Here is a 19,994-nt window from a genome sequence, read left to right as displayed (position 1 = left end):
TTTTCTCTGCTAGGATGAATTAAGGAAATATTAAGAAGGTTTCTGGTTACCCTTGATAAATTTCTGTCACCTAGCATAGATGAACTCATCCCTGGATGTTGGAAAAAAAATGAATGCTACAGAATATTACTGTGTTCTAAGAAATTACAAGAAGATATGAATAGGGGCAGCTAGGTGGCACAGTGGATAGAGCACCAGACCTGGATTCAGGAGGACCTGAGTTAAAATGCGGCCTCAGACACTTAACACTTACTAGCTGTGTGACCCTGGGCAAGTCACTTAACCCCAATTACCCCGCAAAGAAAAAAAGAAGAAAAAAGAAGATATGAATAGAATGAATATAGCATGGAAAGATTTATATGAACTGTTGCATAGTGAAATAATTAAAACCAGGAAAACAATCTACATAATGATTACAACAATGTAAACATGAAGAAACACAATGACAAAACAACTGAAAATCAGTGTTGCATTTCATGTGATGTCAATTTTTTTTTCCTCCACTTTTTTCAAGGCAGTCCTTTATTATAAGAAATGGCTCTAAAAGATGGAGAGGGAGAAGAAGGGATAAAGGGGACATTTAAATAATGTGAAAAGAAAAGATATCAATAATTTAAAATGCCACACTAACTGTATTTTTTTTTATGAGGAAGCTGAGGTCCAAAACGTTTATTATTCTCCCAGTGCCATAAAGGCAGCAATCATTTAGTAAACAAGCATTTATTAAGGAGCTGCTGTGTTCTAAGCACTAGGAATACAAAGAAAGACCAAAAGAAAAAATCCTGAACCAGTCCCTGTTCTCAAGGAGCTCACAGTCTAAGAAAGACAAGACAAACAACTATATCCAAACAGTATATGTATATTTGTGTGTATTTGGGCATAATCCCAGAGGGAAATCAAAGGAGGACTGGTAGTGGCTTCTTATATAAGGCTGGATTTTAACTGAGGCTTGAAGGAGAAAACAAGGGGTAGAATTGAGGAAGGAGGGAGTTTCCAACATGGGAGACAATGAGAGTCAGAAAATGGAGTGTTGTATGCAAAGAACAGCAAGGAGTACATAAAGGGCACAAAAGTTTTGTAAGAAGACAACACAGGTAGGAAAGGACCAAGTTATGAGAAGTTTAAAAAAAACCCCAAACATGATTTTATATTTGATCTTGGAGGTTGTAGGAAGCCCCTGGAGTTTATTGTATAGAAAGATAGCATCCTTTACTTAAAGTAATTTGGCAGCTGAGTAGAAGATGGACTAGAATGAGAACAGATTTCAGGCAGGAAGACCAACCAGCAGGCTATAGCCTGTTATGATTTGATGAGGTCCTCCCTGCATCAGGATGGTAACTTTGTTAAATACAAAAAAGAAGACATATTTGGGAGCTGTTACAAAGGGTAAAACTAAGACTTGGTAAGTGATTGGATGCCCAGGGTTAGAGAGTGGCAGAGGTGGGATTTGAACCCATATCCTCTCCAAATTCATTCATCTTTCCACATCTTACCACACAACACTTTGTTTGAAAAAGATCTGGGGCAGCTAGGTGGCACAGTGGATAGAACACCGGCTCTGGAGTCAGGAGTACCTGAGTTCAAATCCAGCCTCAGACACTTACTAGCTGTGTGACCCTGGGCAAGTCACTTAACCCCAGTTGCCTCACTAAAAAAAAAAGAAAAGAAAAGAAAAAGATCTGGAAGTAGAGTGGGCACAATATAGTAGGAGTCAGCAGTGTTGTATGGCAGCCACAAAAGCTAGTTCAATCTTGGGCTATGTTGAGAAGCTTAGCTTTTAGGAATTCAGGTCAGACCTTATCTGAAAATTTATATTCAATTCTGGACATCACAGTGTAAGGACATTGACTCTCCAAATCTTGCAAAAAAGAAATCCAACCTTATGGAGGGTGCAAGAATAAATATTACCTGGCAATTCTGTTGCTCACTACCCTGGTTCAGGGTCACAAATCCAGGACTAACTGAATTGGAGAACTGCACCTAAGGTGTTCATTACAAGGTAAAGACTGTTCATCTTAGGCTGTGTACTGAGTAAGTTCAGAATAGTAGGTTCTTGGGAGCAGCTAGGTGGCACAGTGGATAAAGCACTGGCCCTGGAATCAGGAGGACCTGAGTTCAAATCCAGTCTCAGACACTTGACACTTACTAGCTGTGTGACCCTGGGCAAGTCACTTAACCCTCATTGTCCCGTTCTCCCCCCCCCCAAAAAAAAAGAATAGTGGGGTCTTAGTTTCTACCATTATCTCAATCTGTCACCTGCAACAGAATAACCAGGATGAGAATGCCAGACCCAAGTGGAGCCTGTCCTTCTGTCATGCTGAACAGAGCTTTGCAGCTAGCTGACAGTATTTGAATCCACTAGCAGGCTGTTGGAACTTTCAACAAGGGATAAGCCAATAGAATTGTTGCACAGATCCAAGCCCAGGGGGTCAAGGCCTTGCAAAGTTTGGACTAGCAGAACAATGACCAGACTTTGCCCTGGATCAGACAACTTGGAAGCACTGAAAACATGCAGTTTCCTAGCTTGAGATCATGGAATAATGTAACACTCAGTACTCTAAGAAACCAGCATAAGAACCCAAGAGGACACAAGTTAGTTAAGACATTCTCCCCAGAAATACTCAGCCAAGCCTTAACATAAAATCTGAAGTCAAGAAGTAGGCTGAAAAAATAAGCAAACAAAAGAGAAGGGTTTTTTTCTCATTTATTTAGAAGTTTATTTTTTCCCCCAAATTACACGTAAAAACAGTTTTTAACATCGATTTTTAAAACATTGTGTTCCAATTCTCTTCACCCCCCGCCCTTAAGAACACAGGCAATTCAGTATATGTTATACATGCATAGTCTTGCAAAACATTTCTACATTTGTCAGGTTGTGAAAAAAAAAACAGTAAAAAAAAACCCTTAAGAAAAAGGAATTTTAAAAAAATTATGCTTTAATCTATATTCAGACACCATCAGTTCCCTCTCTGGAGATGGATTGCATTTTTTTATAAGTCCTTCAGAGTTGTCTTAGATTATTGTATTGCTGAAAATAGCTAAGTCATTTTCAGCTGATAACTTTTACAATGTTGCTGTTACTTTGTATAAAGTACCTTTCACTTTGCATCAGCTCATGTAAGTCTTTCCAGGTTTTTCTGATAGCATCCTGCTCATCATCTCTTATAGCACAATAGTATTCCATTATAATCTCCTCCCACAAGTTGTTCAGCCATTCCCCAAATTCAGCTTTTTGTTTTTTATCTTTTTGGATACCAACCTAGTAGTGGTATTACTAAGTCAAAGAGTTTTATAGCCCTTTGACTGTAGTTCCAAATTGCTCTACATAATGTTTGAATCAGTTTACAACTTCACCAAGAATGCATTAATGTCTCATTTTCCCCATATCCCCTACAACATTTGTCATTTTCTTCTGCTGTCCTATTATCCAGTCTCATAGTTATGAGGTAGTACCCCAGAATTGTTTTGACCTGCATCTCTCCAATCAATAGTGAGTTAGAGGATTTTTTTGGGTATGGCTATAGGTAGCTTTGATTATTTCATCTGAAAACTTCATATCTTTTGGTCATCTATCAATGGCTCTTATTTTAACAAATTTAACTCAGTTCTCTTTGTGTTTGAGAAATGAGGTCTGTCAGACAAACTTGCTTCAACTTTTTTTCACAGTTAGTATTGCTAACTGTATTTCCCTCCATCCTATTCCCTCCCTATGACATTTACTCTATTTTCTATCTTCTTTCACCCTGTCCCTCCTCAAAAGTGTTATGCTTCTGACTGCCCCCTCCACCAATCTGCCCTCCCTTCTATCATCCCCCCTTCCTCTCCTACTTTCCTGCAGGGTGGGATGGATTACTATACCTAATTGAGTGTGTATGTTATTCCCTCTTTGATCCAGTTCTTTTTTTCTTTTTTTAAGTGAGGCAATTGGGGTCAAGTGATTTGCCCAGGGTCACACAGCTAGTACGTGTTAAGTGTCTGAGGCCAGATTTGAACTCAGGTCCTCCTGACTCCAAGGCCGGTGCTCTATCCACTGTGCCATCTAGCTGCCCCCTTGATCCAGTTCTGATGAGATTAAGGTTCACTCACTCCCCAGTACCTCTTACATCTTCCCCTCCACTGTATAAGCTTTTTCTTGTTTCTTTTATGTGGGATATTTTACCCCATTCCACCTCTCCCTTCCCTTTCTCCCAGTGTATTCCTCTCACCCTTAATTTTTTTTTAAAGATATCATCCCTTCATATTCAACTTACACCTGTGCCTTGTGTCTAAATATACTCCATCCAGCTGCCCTAATGAGAAAGTTCCTATGAGTGACAAGTATCATTTTCCCATGTAGGAATGTAAACAGTTTAACTTTTTAATATCCCATATAATTTATTTTTCCTGTTTACCTTTTTATGCTTCTCTAGAGTCTTGTATTTGAAAGTCAAATTTTCTATTCAGCTCAGGTCTTTCCATCAAGAATGCCTGAAAGTTCTCTCTTTCGTTGAATTCCCATTGTTTCCCCTGAAAGATTATACTCAATTTTGCTGGCTAGGTGATACTTGGTCACAGTCCTAGTTCCTTTGCCCTCTAGAATATCATATTCAGAACCCTCTGATCCCTTAATGTGGAAGCTGCTAGATCCTGTGTTATCCTGACTGTTGTTCCACAATACTTGAATTGTTTCTCCTTGACCTGAGAGCTCTGGAACTTGGCTATAATTTTACTGGGAGTTTTCATTTTGGGATCTCTTTCAGGAGGCGATTGGTGGATTCTTTCAATTTCTATTTTACCTTCTGGTTCTAGAATATCAGGGCAATTTTCCTTAACAGTTTCTTGGAAGATGATGTCTAGGCTCTTCTTTTGATCATGTCTTTCAGGTAGTTTAATAATTTTCAGATTATCTCTCATGGATCTATTTTCCAAGTAAGTTGTTTTTCCAGTGAGATATTTCACATTGCCTTCTATTTTTTCATTCTTTTGGTTTTGCTTTATTGTTTCTTGATTTCTCATAAAGTCATTAGCTTCCACTTGCTCAATCCTAATTTTTAAGGAATTATTTTCTTCAGAGAGCTTTTGTACCTCCTTTTCCATTTGACCAGTTTGTCTTTTCAAGGCATTCTTTTCCTCATTGGATTTTTGTGTCTCTTTTACCAATTGGCCCAATCTGTTTTTTAAAGTGTTATTTTCTTCAGTATTTTTTTGTGTCTCCTTTATCAAGCTGTTGACTTTTTTTCATGATTTTCTTGCATCACTCTCATTTCTCTTTCCATTTTTTCCTCTACCTCTCTTACTTTATTTTCAAAGTCTTTTCTGAGCCCTTCTATAGCCTGAGACCAATTCATATTTTTCTTGGAAGCTTTGTATGTAGGAGCTTTGACTTTGTTATCTTCTTCTGAGGGTATATTTTGATCTTTGTCACCATAGAAATTTTCTAGGGTCACCTTTTTTTTTCCTGTTTGCTCATTTTCCCAGTCTATTTCTTGACTTTTAACTCTTTGTTAAAGTCGGGTACTGCTTCCAGGGTGGAGGGTGCACTGTCCCAAGCTTCAGGTTTGTGCAGCTGTTCTCTAAGATACTTCTTCCAAGGTGGTATAGTTTAAGGAGAGGAATGTTTACTACTCTCCTGCCTTTGCTCTGCTCTGCAAACAAACACAGGCCTGCTTTTCTGCCCTGGAACTATGAAGCCTGCTCCACTATGGCTACAAGCTCTATTGTGCTTGTGCGCCTCCCCTGCCTGGGACTGCCACCCAAGACTGGATCTGAGTATGGGTAAAACAATAGAGTCCTGCCTCAGTGCTAGCAAATAATATGAATGAGCAGTCTATAAGGGACTAAACAAGGTGTCAACTGGACTTTTTCCAGAACCAGTCTCTAACCTATGTATGGCTGGAGCTTCACAAAATAGGCCAGAGACAGGTGAGTCAGGAATTAGAGAGAAAGTTTTTTTTTTCTAAGTGAGGAAAAAGACTTGCAAGCAAGGTGGAGCTATAGACACATGTGCCAGGTCCCACCCCTAGTTGGGAGGACCTGAGGTAGTGTGGGAAGTTCTCAATACTTATATTAGTGACTGTTCAGTGAGTTAAGGGAGTAGCAAACACGTGACAAGTTTGATTCACTGCAGAATATTCTGACTTCATCCAGTGTTTGTCTTTTTTTTTTTTTTTTAACAGGGCAATGAGGTTAAATGACTTGCCCAGGGTCACACAGCCAGTAAGTGTCAAGTGTCTGAGGCCGGATTTGAACTCAGGAACTCCTGAATCCAGGGCCAGTGCTTTATCCACTGTGCCACCTAGCCGTCCCTCAGTGTTTGTCTTTGACCAGAGAACACCTGTTGAACTATGTGACTAGCACAGAGGGTGAGATCATTCAGAGGGTGATTGCAAAGGATTTTTGTCCTGCCAAGCTCAGGACTCCGTTTTCTTGCTGGGCCTTAGCTCTGGAAACACGGAGTCTAAGTTTTACTTTTTCGTAGGTTATATATGTGCAATTATGTAAAATATTTCCATCATAGTGATTTTGTATAAGGAGACTGAAAAAAATAGAAGAACATGTTAGGTTATCTTAGGACAAAAGCAACTGAAAAAACAGATCAAGGAGAGATGATTTAAAAATCATTGTATTAGGGGGTGGTTAAATGGTGCAATAGATAAAGCACCATCCCTGGAGTCAGAAGAACCTGACTTCAAATCCAGCTTCAGAGACTTGACACTTATTAGCTGTGTGACCCTAGGCAAGTTACTTAACCCTCATTGCCTGCCCTACCTCCCCCCCAAAAAATCATTGTATTACCTGATAGCCACAACCAAAGGGGGAAAAAACAGATCCTAGACATCTTAAAAAGAAATTTCCCAGATCTCTTAGAACCAGAAGGAGGATAACATGGAAATAGAATCTACCAATCAACTCCTGAAAGAAACTGCAAATCAAACTCCCATGTACATTAAAGTCCAAATCCAGAACTTCTTGGTCAAAAAAATAAAAATATTGCAAGCAGCCAGAAAGAGAGAATTCAAGTACCCAAAATTGACTGTCAGAATCAGCTACGATTTAGCAGCCACCATTATCCAGGAGGAGAGAGTTTGTAATATAGAATTCCAGGAGAGCAAAGGATATAAACTTGCAACTAGGAATAACCTACCCAGCAAAATTGAGTATAATCCTACAGGGGGAAAAAAGTGACCTTTAATAAAGTAAAACACTTCCTAACATACCTATTGAAAAGACCAGAACTGTATAGAAATTTTTAAGTACAAACGGGGGAGTCAAGAGAATCACAAAAAGATAAACACAGATTAATAATTCTAAGGGAATACACAAGGATGTTTCATTATGACACATATTCCCTCAGAACTCTATCCTTGTCAAGGGTTTAAGGGAAATTAAATTATATAGAAGGCTTGAGTATGTTGTTTTTATTGGAGGGGAAGAGGAATATAATGGGGCAGAAGAGGGAGAGGAAGGTTGGGAGAAATTATCACAGTAATTGGGGTACCCCAAAAAATACAAATAGAAAGGGATGGGGTGGGTGTGGGAACAGTTAATACTTGAACTTCACTGTCATCTAAACTGCTTAGAACTATACTGCTTAGAATGGGAAAAAAACTACATGCAGTTGGGTACAGAAAAAAAAATTTCACTCAATGAAGAAACATGAAAGGAAGGGGCAAAGAGATGAGTGAAATAAGAGAAATGGTAGAGGGAAATGAACAAGGTAAACTTTAAGAATGCATAAAAATATTTATAGCAGTTCTTTTTGTGGTGGCAAAGAATTGAAAACTTAGCAGGGATCTTGTCACAACCCTGTTTGCCTCAGTTTCTTCATCTGTAAAATGAGCTGGCGAAGGAAATGGCAAACCACTCCGGTATCTTTGGCAAAAAAAAACACCAAAAGGGTTCACGAAGAGTCAGGCACAACTGAAAAACAACTAAACAACAACCACCACCTTTTATTATCTGAGGCAATGTGGTATAATGAACAAAGGGATGACTTTGAAATTGGGAAGACTTAATTTCTAGTGTTGCCTCCATCACATTTTTCAGTATGAAAAGTTTATGTTATACACAAGTTGTTGATCTGCATGTTAAAGGGAATTTACTCAATGTGAGTATTCTACCCTAAAATTAATTTCATAAAATTTTTGTTCTAGCCTCTGTTCTCAGAGTAATGGGGGAGAAAATTTCCAAACTAATATATACAAACGACATATAATGATCAATTGGAATAACAGGAGGAAGGCACTAGAATTGAGAGGGATAGGGAAAGGCTTCCTGTAGAAGGTGGTCTTGAAGGAAGCCAAGAGATAGAGATAAAGAGGAAGAACATTCCAGGCATAAGGAACAGCCAATGAAAGTGCCCAGAGTTGGGAAATAAAGTGTCTTGTTTGAGGAATTGGCAAGGAGGCTAGAATCACTGGATGTAACAGTATGCAGGATGGGGAAGATAAGGTGTAAGAAGACTGGAAAGGTACAGGGTGGAGTGACAAATAGAAAGTTTTATATTTGATTCTGGAAGGGCAATATTCATTTTTCACTTAAAATTAAAAAGAAAGTAGTTAAATTCTCTTGAGCAATTATGGATATTATTTAGGAAGGTATTCCAGTATTCCAGGGCTTGATGCATTTTTGGCACAATGTCATCTGCAAACAGGAACATGTGGAGGATTTCACCTTTCTTTTCCTCACTGTTGATTGGGACTCCCTTTTCAACTTGGGCTATGCCCTGGATTTCCTTTATAATTGAGGTGAACTTCTTTGCCAAGTATATATAATCAAGAAGTATGGTGGGATTCTAATTCTCTACATTTTTCCTTGAAATATATGATGTTAAAAATGTGGTTTACCTTTTCTTTTTTTTTTGCAGAGCAATGAGGGTTAAGTGACTTTCCCAGGGTCACACAGCTAATAAGTGTCAAGTGTCTGAGGTCGGATTTGAACTCAGGTCCCTCCTGAATCCAGGGCCAGTGATCTATCCACTGTGCCACCTAGATGCCCCCAATGTGGTTTACTTTTGAATATCCCTTGTAAAAGTTGTTCCAGCAAGGATTCTTTTGATGCATGCATAGATTTTTCTTATAGTTTATATAAATGGGTAAGTAAACATATGAAATGTTAGTAATAATGTTTTCTCAGGCACTTCTTAAAGGGTAATAATTAGGACCAAGATTTTTTTCTCCTCATTTTTTATTTGTTCCCCTTTTAAGATAGCTTGAAAATTAGTGTCCTCAAAATTATGTACCTCTTTGTATATACTTAGTCTAGTCTTTCTACATCCCCATTTTTTTTCTTCAGTTCCACCTCTTTCTACATAATGGCTCCAATATCCTTGGTGGGGAAAAGTTTGTTTTAAAAGCTTTATTGATTTCTCTCTCCCCCCCCCCCCATTTTTTATGTTGTTATCCATCTAATTCCATCCTTAAATGTTCCTTTCTTTTGTTAGACTTTTTTTTTTTTAGACTTTCTTTAAACTTGTTTTTCATTCCACTCTTTCTTACTTCTTCATGGGACACTACTGATCCACCATTTTTCTCTTTAAGATTTTACAAAGGAGGGGGCAGCTAGGTGGTGCAGTGGATAAAGCACCAGCCCTGAATTCAGGAGGACCCGAGTTTAAATCCTGCTCAGACACTTGACACTTACTATCTGTGTGACCCTGGGCAAGTCACTTAACCCTCATTGCCCTTCCCTTCCCCCCCCCCCCAAAAAAAAAAAAAAGATTTTACAAAGGAGTCTATATTCTAAACTACTCTTGTCTTTGGCTGCCATACTTCTCTACTTGGTAATGTATGATGATTGGGGTAGTCTCCTTGTTATAAAAATCAATTTGTATCAGTTAAAATTTTGTAGAAAATAATTATACCAAGTGTAGATTCTTTTCCTCCATATATTTCCATTTTTCAGTGTCCATAACTTACTTAGAATTAGCTGTATTTGATTATTCAGACCTTAGCCATGGCTCATGTCTAGGGATCTAGGCAGTAATTAATGGGGTCCCTATTAGAAAAAGTTCTCAAAAGTGTAAAGTAGATATCAGATAGGGGACAGATCTTTGTTCCACCAAAAGAAAAAGCTTAAGACATAGAAGACATAAATTCACATTAACAAGTAGTTAAAATATGAGATAATAGCTTATCATCACTTTTATCTCCCCACAAGCATGTGGTAGGACTCCTGACTTGTGTTGTCTGTTTAACTTAGAATTCAACTTCTTAGTCATCCAGAACTTTCTTAATCTTTAGTCCTTTGTATCTTCTGGCAGTGGTGCATCTTTCCTAGAAGCAGCATGATACCAGCACTGACTCATAAACTAAAGTTTTGGATTCTTGAGGTAGCTGCCAAGGCTAAAAATTCCCACTTCTTAGGATTGCTGTTTCGTGACCAGGGTTCATGGAAAGGAACTCCCCCTTCCCCTCCCACCTTTCACTGGAAGGCCAAGGGAGATTTAACAGCTGGCAGAGGCCTAAGCTTTATATTAAAAAGAGAGGAAGAGACAAAGGCAGAACTTTACTCTTCAGTCTACTGGGGTGGGGTGGGGGCATCTTCACAAAAGTTTCCTTCCTGTGACACTGATGTAGAGAATCCTTTTTAACACAACCCCCAGTCATGCGTTCACACATAAATCAAGAGTTGCTATGTCACCTCAGAAGCATCTGTCCCAAATCAAGAGACCAATGTACCTGCCTATCCCTAGGAAACCAGAGTGTCTGCTCCATAGGGTGACCTCAGTATACTTCAAATTCTTATAAAATTAGTCTTGAGTTTGTGGGTTCTCAGTTAACATTCCCATGAGCTTGCTCTGTAATTTCAATTGATGATTTTCAATGGAATGTTATATATTAATTACTTAGGTAAGATAATAGTGTAAGACAAGCACATGACATACACCCATGATTTATTACCAAATATTGTTTTGGTAGCAAAATATCTTCAAACTATAGCTATTTTAGAACACAAGAAGTATAATTTCTGATGAATACTTCAATTTTTTTAAAGGCACATTCTTTGGTCTTCTATTATCTGAATTGGAGGAGTGAAAACTAGTTGTGGAAACAAGAATAAAGCAAATGTGCAATTCCTCCATGATTAACAGAATAGGATAACACTGATTATATCATAAATGTAAGTGCCAGAAGGAGTGAGGCATCTCATAAGCTAGTGAAATCCCATTATCAAAGGTATTCAAACCACAAGGTAGATAAATACCTGTCAGGGATTCTGTCGAGGGAATTGCTAGTGTTCAGAAAGTTGAATTTGTTCTCCTCTGGTACTCCAATCACATCTAGGAAGCATTTGAAGTCTAAAAGGTTTTTGTGAAGATAAGATAAGACAAAATATGAGATAATAGCTTATCATCACTTTTATCTCCCCACAAGCATGTGGTAGGACTCCTGACTTGTGTTGTCTGTTTAACTTAGAATTCAACTTCTAATAGGGACCCCATTAATTACTGCCTAGATAAGACAAAACACATTCTCTTCTTAAGCGAACTAGTGTAGCATCCAGAAAGCCATCCATAGGAACATAGGAAGAGCTAATAAGACAATTCTAAATATCATTTTTATGTATTCCCTTACTGGGAATCTAGAACATTAAACTAAAAGGTAACAAAAACCCTCTAACCTCTGATGGAAAATTACTTGAAAACCTGTCATATGCCATGGCAGTAGGTGATTGAATGTTTCTGTTGCCACTCATGAATCAGAATGCTTTCCTGCCTCTGAACCCCAGAATTCCTTCTCCAGTACTGATTGGACATTGACTGGATATCCTTTTTCATGGATAAGAAGGAAAAGCCAAGTAAATCATATATTGACTCGCTTGAAAGATGTAGTGAATATACCTAGATGTCTTTAAAAAACATTTGAGTTTTTATATTTAAATGTACCGTATTCAACCATCTGAATTACCCAAACACAGGTGATGCAGCACCCAACTGAAGGAGGCCAGGTTCTGAGCCTTTGTAGCAATATCAAGGAAGTCACTGCTAAAGTAGCTGAAATATGGATCTTCTCTTTATCTAGTCAGCCAATAGACCATGATGACAGCACTCTACATTCCAGCCAGAAAATAAAATCCACAGGTGAGTTTTTTTCTTTATTTCTTTTTTGTTCCCTGGCTCGGCTAATAAGTAATGGGTTATTGAACTACTCACTCTCTTTCATCATGGCCTCCCAAAGTTAGGGGAATAATTTAAAGGAAAGTTGGGTTTCTCTAATATTTTGAGTTTAAATATCTCCAGGTTAATAGCTATGAGGAATAGATTTGTTTCACATATAGAGTTGTATTCCACCTTTCCCTCTGGATATAAGGTTTTATAGTCAATGAGTCACATCTGATTTCTCCATGATATTTTTAGGCATCATTCACCTTTTGCCTTCCTGTCCAAATGTTATTCAAACATCACCACTGTTATTTATTTTCATCATGATACAGTTGTCATACATTAGCAGGGTTCTATTATGCTCAGTCCATGTTCTAGCACAGGGTTTTTTCCATTGTCTTGGCAATAGGTACCTTGTGCTTACATATTGATGATTTGATTTATCCTCTGTTTCCAGCTAGTCTCTGTTTAGCCTATTGTCTGTGACCCTTGGTGTCAAACGAATACCACTTCATTGGCCCTCTAGTACCTCAAACCCCTCAGTCTTCCATCTGTGTGATTCTTTTTCTTGCTCTTCCATCAGTGTTCCACAAAAAAGCTATTCAAACTGCTAAAGGCCTTCCCCTAGGCATTTTTACATTTTATTTGTACCATTGCATCTCTTGGGGTATTCCTCATTCATGATAAATGATTAGCCCACTTTCTTTGCCATTCACACATTTCCATAGTGATGCACATAGATCACTGGTAGAAATCTTCTATCACCTACATATCTTTCCATTGTACTTTTGGCATATTTCATCTTTGATTCCTTAAACTCCCAAAAGGCTGTGATGCTTTAAGATTCAAAACAATATAACAGGGGCAGCTAGGTGGCACAGTGGATAGAGCACCGGCCCTGGAGTCAGGAGGACCTGAGTTCAAAGCTGGCCTCAGACACTTAACACTTACTAGCTGTGTGACCCTGGGCAAGTCACTTAACCCCAATTGCCTCACTAAAAAAAAAAAAAAGAAAACAATATAACACCACAGGAATAAATCAATTAATTGGTCAGAAAGTATTAAGAGTACTGTGCTAGGCATAAGAGATATGAAGGCAAAAAATGAAATAATCCTTACTCTTGAGAAATTTACATTCTCTCAAGAGAACCAACATATACATATGTGAATAAATGGAAATAGGGATAGGGACAGGACTTGTATTTTCACTTGTATAAAGAATTCATCCTGAGTGAATACAATCCCACCTTCAATGCAGGTTAGCAAATTCTCTGTACCTGATGGTCTTAGAGAGTTCCCTAAAGTACTGAGAGGTTAAGTGACTTACCCAGAATCACACAACTATGATGTGTGTAGAGTGTCTACTCTACCATGCTGCCTCTTATACATTTACAGAATAGATATCAGTTAAATGCAAGAAAGGTATCATGTAGAAGGTAGTACATCAGCTACAGCTTGAAGCAAGTTGCAGATTTAGTGATGGAGAGCTTAGCTTGGACTGCTTCCCAGATTGGGCTAACACCCTGTGCAAAGACACACGTAAGGGTAATTAGTCAGAAAGACAGCATGGCCTCCTGAAGATAAAGCTGGTCTCAGGAGTCAGAAAGACCAGGGCATAAGTTCTAGCTCTGACACATCCTAGCACAGCGACTAGAGATATCCCTTACTCCAGAGTGCAACTTTATGGCCTTCAGTTATAGAACAGTTGCTGATCTGTATATGTGGAAGAATTTCTTTCTAGGACATTTGTTGCACCAATGAAATTACAGTGCTAGACAAAGAAATAATAATCATCAATGAAAAGAGTGGCTTCTGTGGGTAGGGTAGAAGAAAAGCTCTGTACTCTGCAATTGTTATCCAATATCTATTGGAGACAATTTATTAATATACAAACATTCCTCCTTGGAGAAAGAACCAAACTGGCAAAGTTTCCTGTACTGATTGGAATTTGTCCTTACCCAAGAATTATCCACTTTTATTATTATAATAATACTAAAACAAAAGACAAGATTCCACAGCAAGATAACAGTGGTACATAGTTCAAGTTGTTAGTTATTGGATTTATTTGAACTGAAGAATAGTAATGTCATTGTTGGAGAAATGTCCTGAAACCATTCAAGCTAGGCATAAGGTACTATTCTTTTTTTTTTTTTTTTTTTTTTAGTGAGGCAATTGGAGTTAAGTGACTTGCCCAGGGTCACACAGCTAGTAAGTGTTATGTGTCTGAGGTCAGATTTGAACTCGGGTACTCCTGACTCCAGGGCCGGTGCTCTATCCACTGCGCCACCTAGCTGCCCCATAAAGTACTATTCTTAACTGGATTACTCAAAAGATATTCCTACTCTTTGTATAGTTATCACTAATCTTAATTTCATGGACCTGGATTCCTACATGAACTGAGTCTTCTGTTAACAAAAAAAGCTTATTAGATCTGTGATAAAAATGAAACCAAGGACTTCATAGTATAACTTTGCCTCCTTAGCATTGATAAGGTTTTTTCACTTAATTAGAATCAAAGGCTTCAGAAAAACTCTGTCATAATATTTTTCAGTTATCTAAAGGTGAAAATGAGGCCTTAAATGTAATGGTTCTTCACCTTTTATATTATGAATAACTCTGGCAGTTGTATGGAGCCTGTGAACCCTTTCTCAGAATAATGGTTGTTGCCTACATTCATAATTGAAGGATGTACTAACTTTCAGCTAGATATAAGTGAAAATAAAGATGTAATTTTTTTCCCACCAATGTTAACAGACCTCCTAAAATTTATTCATGCAGATTCCTTAGGGGTCCATGAATCCCTGATTAAAAACGCTTGCCTTAGTGGATATGCTTCCACAGTACTCAACAGGGAATGTTATGTGATCCTAACATATGCATGAGGAACTGCTTGTTGGAGGAGAGACTTAAAGACTGCATTTTGATCTGCCAAATACAAAAAAAATACCAACAAACACCACCCCCCCGGATTCTTTGCATTTTTCATTTAGCTCTATAACTAAAAAAGAATGGTTTGCTGTAGAAAATTGTCTTTGAAAGCTTGTCTTCCCATCTTTATATCCCTAGTACTTGGCACACAGGACTTGCTTAATTAATTCTTGCTTGCTTTCTTGATTCATTCTCACATTTTCTTTTTTAAAAATACATTTATTGGGGGGCAGCTAGGTGGCATGGTAGATAAAGCACTGGCCCTGGATTCGGGAGTACCTGAGTTCAAATTCGGCTTCAGACACTTGACACTTAACTAGCTGTGTGACCCTGGGCAAGTCACTTAACCCTCATTGCCCTACAAACAAAACAAAACAAAAAATACATTTATTGGGGGCAGCTAGGTGGCATAGTGGATAAAGCATCGGCCCTGGATTCAAGAGGATCTGAATTCAAATCTGGCCTCAGACACTTCACACTTGTTAGCTGTGTGACCCTGGGCAAGTCATTTAACCCCTATTGCCCCACAAAAAACAAAACAAAACAAACAAAAATACATTTATTATGCATTTAAGTTTAACTTTTTTTTTAAATTGATTTCCAAATTCTGTTCTGCCTTCCCCCACTCATTGAAAAAAGCAAGAAATATGATATCAGTTACTCATGTGAAACTATGCAAAACATATTTCAATATTAGCCATGTTGCAAAAAAAGGCAAGAAAAATTAAGAAAATTTTTTAAAATGCTTCAATCTTTACTCAGACTCAATTGCTTCTCTCTCTGAATATAGACAGCATTTTTCATCATAAGTCCTTAGGAATTTTCTTAGATCCTTGTCTTGATCAGAATAGCTAAGTTATTCACAGTTGATGATTGTACAGTATTGCTGTTGCTTTGTACACTGTTGTCCTGGTTCTACTTCACTTTGTATCAGTTCATATGCCTTGCCAGGTTTTTCTAAAAGCAACCTGCTTATCATTTCTCATAGAATGATAGAATTTCATCACAATCATATACCACAACTTGTTTGGCTATTCCCCAGTTGATGGGCACCCCCTCAATTTCTAATTTTTTGCCACCACAAAAATCGCTACAATAAATTAAAACAACTCTGAGGTACTGCCTCACATGTATCAGATTAGCTAATATGAAAAAAAAGGGAAATGATAAATGCTGGAGAAGATATGGGAAAATTGGAACACTAATGCACTATTGGTGGAGCTGTGAACTGATTCAACCATTCTGTGAAGCAATTTGGAACCATGCCCAAAAGGCTTTAAAACTGTGCATACCCTTTGACCCAGCAATACCACTACCAGGTCTGTATCCCAAAGAGATCATAAGAAAGGGAAAAGGACCCACATGTACAAAAAGATTTGTAGTAGCTCTTTTTTATATAATTTACAATTCTTGGGGAAAAAAGAGCTGTAATAAATATTTATGTACATATAGGTGCTTTTACTTTTTCTTTGATCTCTGAGATATAGATCTAGTAATGGTATTGCAGTGTCAAAGAGAGGATGTACAGGTTTATAGCCTTTTGGGCATAGTTACAAATTGCTCTACAGAATAGTTGGACCAGATTGCAACTTCACCAATGGTGCATTAGTGTACCAATTTTTCCACATCTCTTCCAACATTTATCATTTTCTTTTTTTCTCATGTTAGCCAATCTGATAGGTGTGAGATAGTAACTCAGAGTTATTTTAACTTACATTTCTATAATTAATAGTGATCTAGAATATTTTTTCATATGACCAAATAGCTTCAATTTCTCTATTTGAAAACTGCCAAGTTTTTATACTTATTCTTTTTTTTTTTTTAATCTTAGGAGTATTTTATTTTCCAGTTACATGTAAAGATAGTTTTCAACATGTTGTTATATGATTTTGAGTTCCAAATTTTTCTCCCTCCTCCCTCTCCAAGACAGAAAATAATCTGATAGAGGTTATATATGTTATATCACATACATTATGTATATCACATTAAACATACTTCTGCATTAGCCATGTTGTGAAAGAAGAATCAGAACAAAAGGGGAAAACCTCAAAAAAAGGAAAAACAAAAAAAAGTAGAAACAGTATGGTTCAATCTGTATTTGGGTTCCACAGTTCTTTTTTCTGGATATGGAGAGCATTTCCATCATGAGGGAATGATTTGTATTCTTATAAACTTGATTCAGTATATTATGTACCTTATCTATTCCACTGATCCCACCACTCTATTTTTTAGCAAGTACCAGTTTGATGACTAGCACTTTGTAATATAGTTTGAAGTCTAGTCCTGCTAGGCTACTTTCCTTAATATAGTTTTTCATTGATTCCCTTTTTATTCTTAAGCTTTTCCTCTTCCAGATGAATTTTGGTATTATTTTTTCTAAGTCTATAAAATGTTGGGTTTTTTTGTAACTTGATTGTTGTGGCACCGAATAAGTCAATTAACTTAGGTAAAATTTTCATGATTGACTCCACCTCCCTGTGAGCAATTAATATTTTTCCAGTTCAGATCTGACTTTATTTGTGTGAAAAGTGTTTTGGGGGGGGGCAGCTAGATGGTGCAGTGGATAGAGCACCGGCCCTGGAGTCAGGGGTACCTGAATTCAAATCTGGCCTTGGACACTTGACACTTACTAGCTGTGTGACCCTGGGCAAGTCACTTAACCCCAGTTGCCTCACTTAAAAAAAAAAAGGTGTTTTAGAATTGTGTTTGTCTTGGCAGGTAGGATCCCAAATACTTTATATTGGCTGCAGTTATTTTAAATGGAATTTTTCTTTCTCTTGCTGCTAGACTTTGTTGGTAGTATATAGAAATGCTGATGATTTATGTGGGTTCATTTTTTATCAAGCAACATTACTAAAGTTGTTAATTGTTTCACCTAGTTTTTTAGTCGATGCTCTGGGATTCTCTAAGAATACCATCACATCGTCTGCAGAGAGTGATAGTTTTGTTTCTTCGTTGCCTATTCTATAATTGCTATAGTTAACATTTCTCGTACAATATTGAATAATAGTGATGGTATTGGACATCCTTGCTTCATCCCTGATTTTATTAGGAAGGCTTTTCCCCATGACAGGTAATGCTTGCTAATGGTTTTAGAGAGATACTGCTTACCATTTTAAGGAAATGGCCGTTTGTTCCTATGTTTTCTAGTGTTTTTAATAGGAACAATTGTATTTTGTCAAAAACAGTTTTTCTGCATCTTTTGTTGGTTTTGTTATTGATGTGGTCAGTTATACTACTAGTTTTCCTAATTGAACTAGCCCTGTATTCCTGGTATAAATCCCATCTTGTCGTAGTATATGTATTTTGTGTTATATTGCTGTAACCTTTTTATTTAAAAATTTTGCATCAGTGTTCATATAGGAAATTATAGTTTTCCTTCTATGTTTTTGTTCTTCCTGCTTTACTTATCAGAATCATATTTGTGTTATAAAAGGAATTTCATAGGACTCTTTCCTTAATTATTATTCCATATAGTTTATGTGGTATTGGAATTAAATTGTTATTTAGCTGCTTGGTAGAATTCACTTGTGAATCCCATGTATAACTTATATTGAATTGCTTGAGTTCTTAAGAGGGGGTGGGGAGGGAGAGGGAGATTTTGGAACACAAAGTTTTAAAAATCGACATTAAAATTTGTTTTTACATGTAATTTGGGAAAAAATAAAATTCTAACTAAATTTTTAAAAAAAGAATAAGGTATAATCCTTTCTATTTCCATTTAGTTTTCTCCAGAGGTCTAACATATCTAACTTTTCTCATTCTATTCATCTCTTTAATGTCTTTATTATTTATTTTTTGGTTGAATTTATCAATTGGGGGGGGTCAATAAAGTGATTTGCCCAGGGTCACACAGCTAGTAACTGTCAAGTGTCTGAGACTGGATTTGAACTCAGATCCTCCTGAATCCAGGGCTGATGTTTTATCCAATACACCACCCAGTTGCCCTGAATTTATCAGTTTCTGAGAGGGGCAGTTGAGGTCCCCCATCAAGTATATAGTTTTACGGTCAATTTTCTCCTGTAACTCATTTAACTTTTCCTTTAAAGAATTTGAGCACTATGCCATCTGGTGCATATATGTTTAGTACTGATATTACTTCACTGTTCACAGTACCTTTTAGCAAAATGTAGTTTACCTGCCTTTCACTTTTAGTTAGATCCATTTTTGTTGTCGTTGTTTTTGTGAGATCATGATTGCTTTTGCTGTCTTTTGTACCTCACCTGAACCATAATAGATTCTGCTCCAGTGCCTTATTTTTATTCTGTGTGACTTTGTATTTCAAGTGTGATTTTTGTAAACAACATATTGTGGGATTCTGTTTTCTAATTGATTCTGCTGTCCACTTCTGTTTCATGAGTGAGGTCATTCCATTTACATTCACAGTTATGATTACCATGTATTTCCCTCCATCCTATTTTTTTTTTTGGTACTTGAAACAAACATTTATTTTATTTTTTCCAGTTACATGTAAAGGTAGTTTTCAACATTCATTTTCATAAGATTTAGAGTTCCAAATTTTTCTCCCTCCCTCCCTTTCCTCCCCATTCCACAAGACAGCAACCAATCTGATATAGGTGATATATATATACAATCCATAAGTGCTCTTCTTCTTCTTCTTCTTCTCCTCCTCCTCCTCCTTCTTCTTCTTGTCTGTGTTCAATCAATATCAGTTCTTTCTCTGGGAGTGAATAGTATGTTTCATCATTGGTCCCTTGGATCATTGTATTGCTGAGAGTAGTTAAGTTGTTCATAATTGCTCATAGAACAATACTGCTGTCACTGTGCACAATGCCCTCCAAGTTCTGCTCACTTCACTATACATCAGTTCATAGGAGTTTCCAGGTTTTGCTGGAATCATCCTGTTTGACATTTCTTATAGCACAATAATATTCCATTACAATCATATACCACATCATCTTCAGTCATTCCCCAATTGATGGACATTCCTTTGATTTCCAATTCTTAGCCACCACAAAGAGTG

General features: G+C 37.3%; 1 protein-coding gene across 7 annotated transcripts in view; it reads left to right on the top strand.

Moving 5' to 3' along the window:
• PACS2 (phosphofurin acidic cluster sorting protein 2) overlaps positions 1–19,994 on the top strand; it is a 298,609-nt gene that overhangs the window by 117,659 nt on the left and 160,956 nt on the right. For all 7 annotated transcript variants that reach the window (XM_043985957.1, XM_043985954.1, XM_043985953.1 and 4 more), the window contains exon 5: positions 11,899–12,061. In XM_043985957.1, coding sequence (XP_043841892.1) covers positions 11,899–12,061 — 163 coding nt within the window. The remainder of the gene's footprint in view (positions 1–11,898; positions 12,062–19,994) is intronic.

The sequence above is a fragment of the Dromiciops gliroides genome, chromosome 2, assembly GCF_019393635.1.
Source record: "Dromiciops gliroides isolate mDroGli1 chromosome 2, mDroGli1.pri, whole genome shotgun sequence".
Classification (NCBI taxonomy): Eukaryota; Metazoa; Chordata; class Mammalia; order Microbiotheria; family Microbiotheriidae; genus Dromiciops; species Dromiciops gliroides.
Note: the sequence above shows the minus strand (reverse complement) of the source record. Positions and strands in the feature narration are given on the sequence as shown.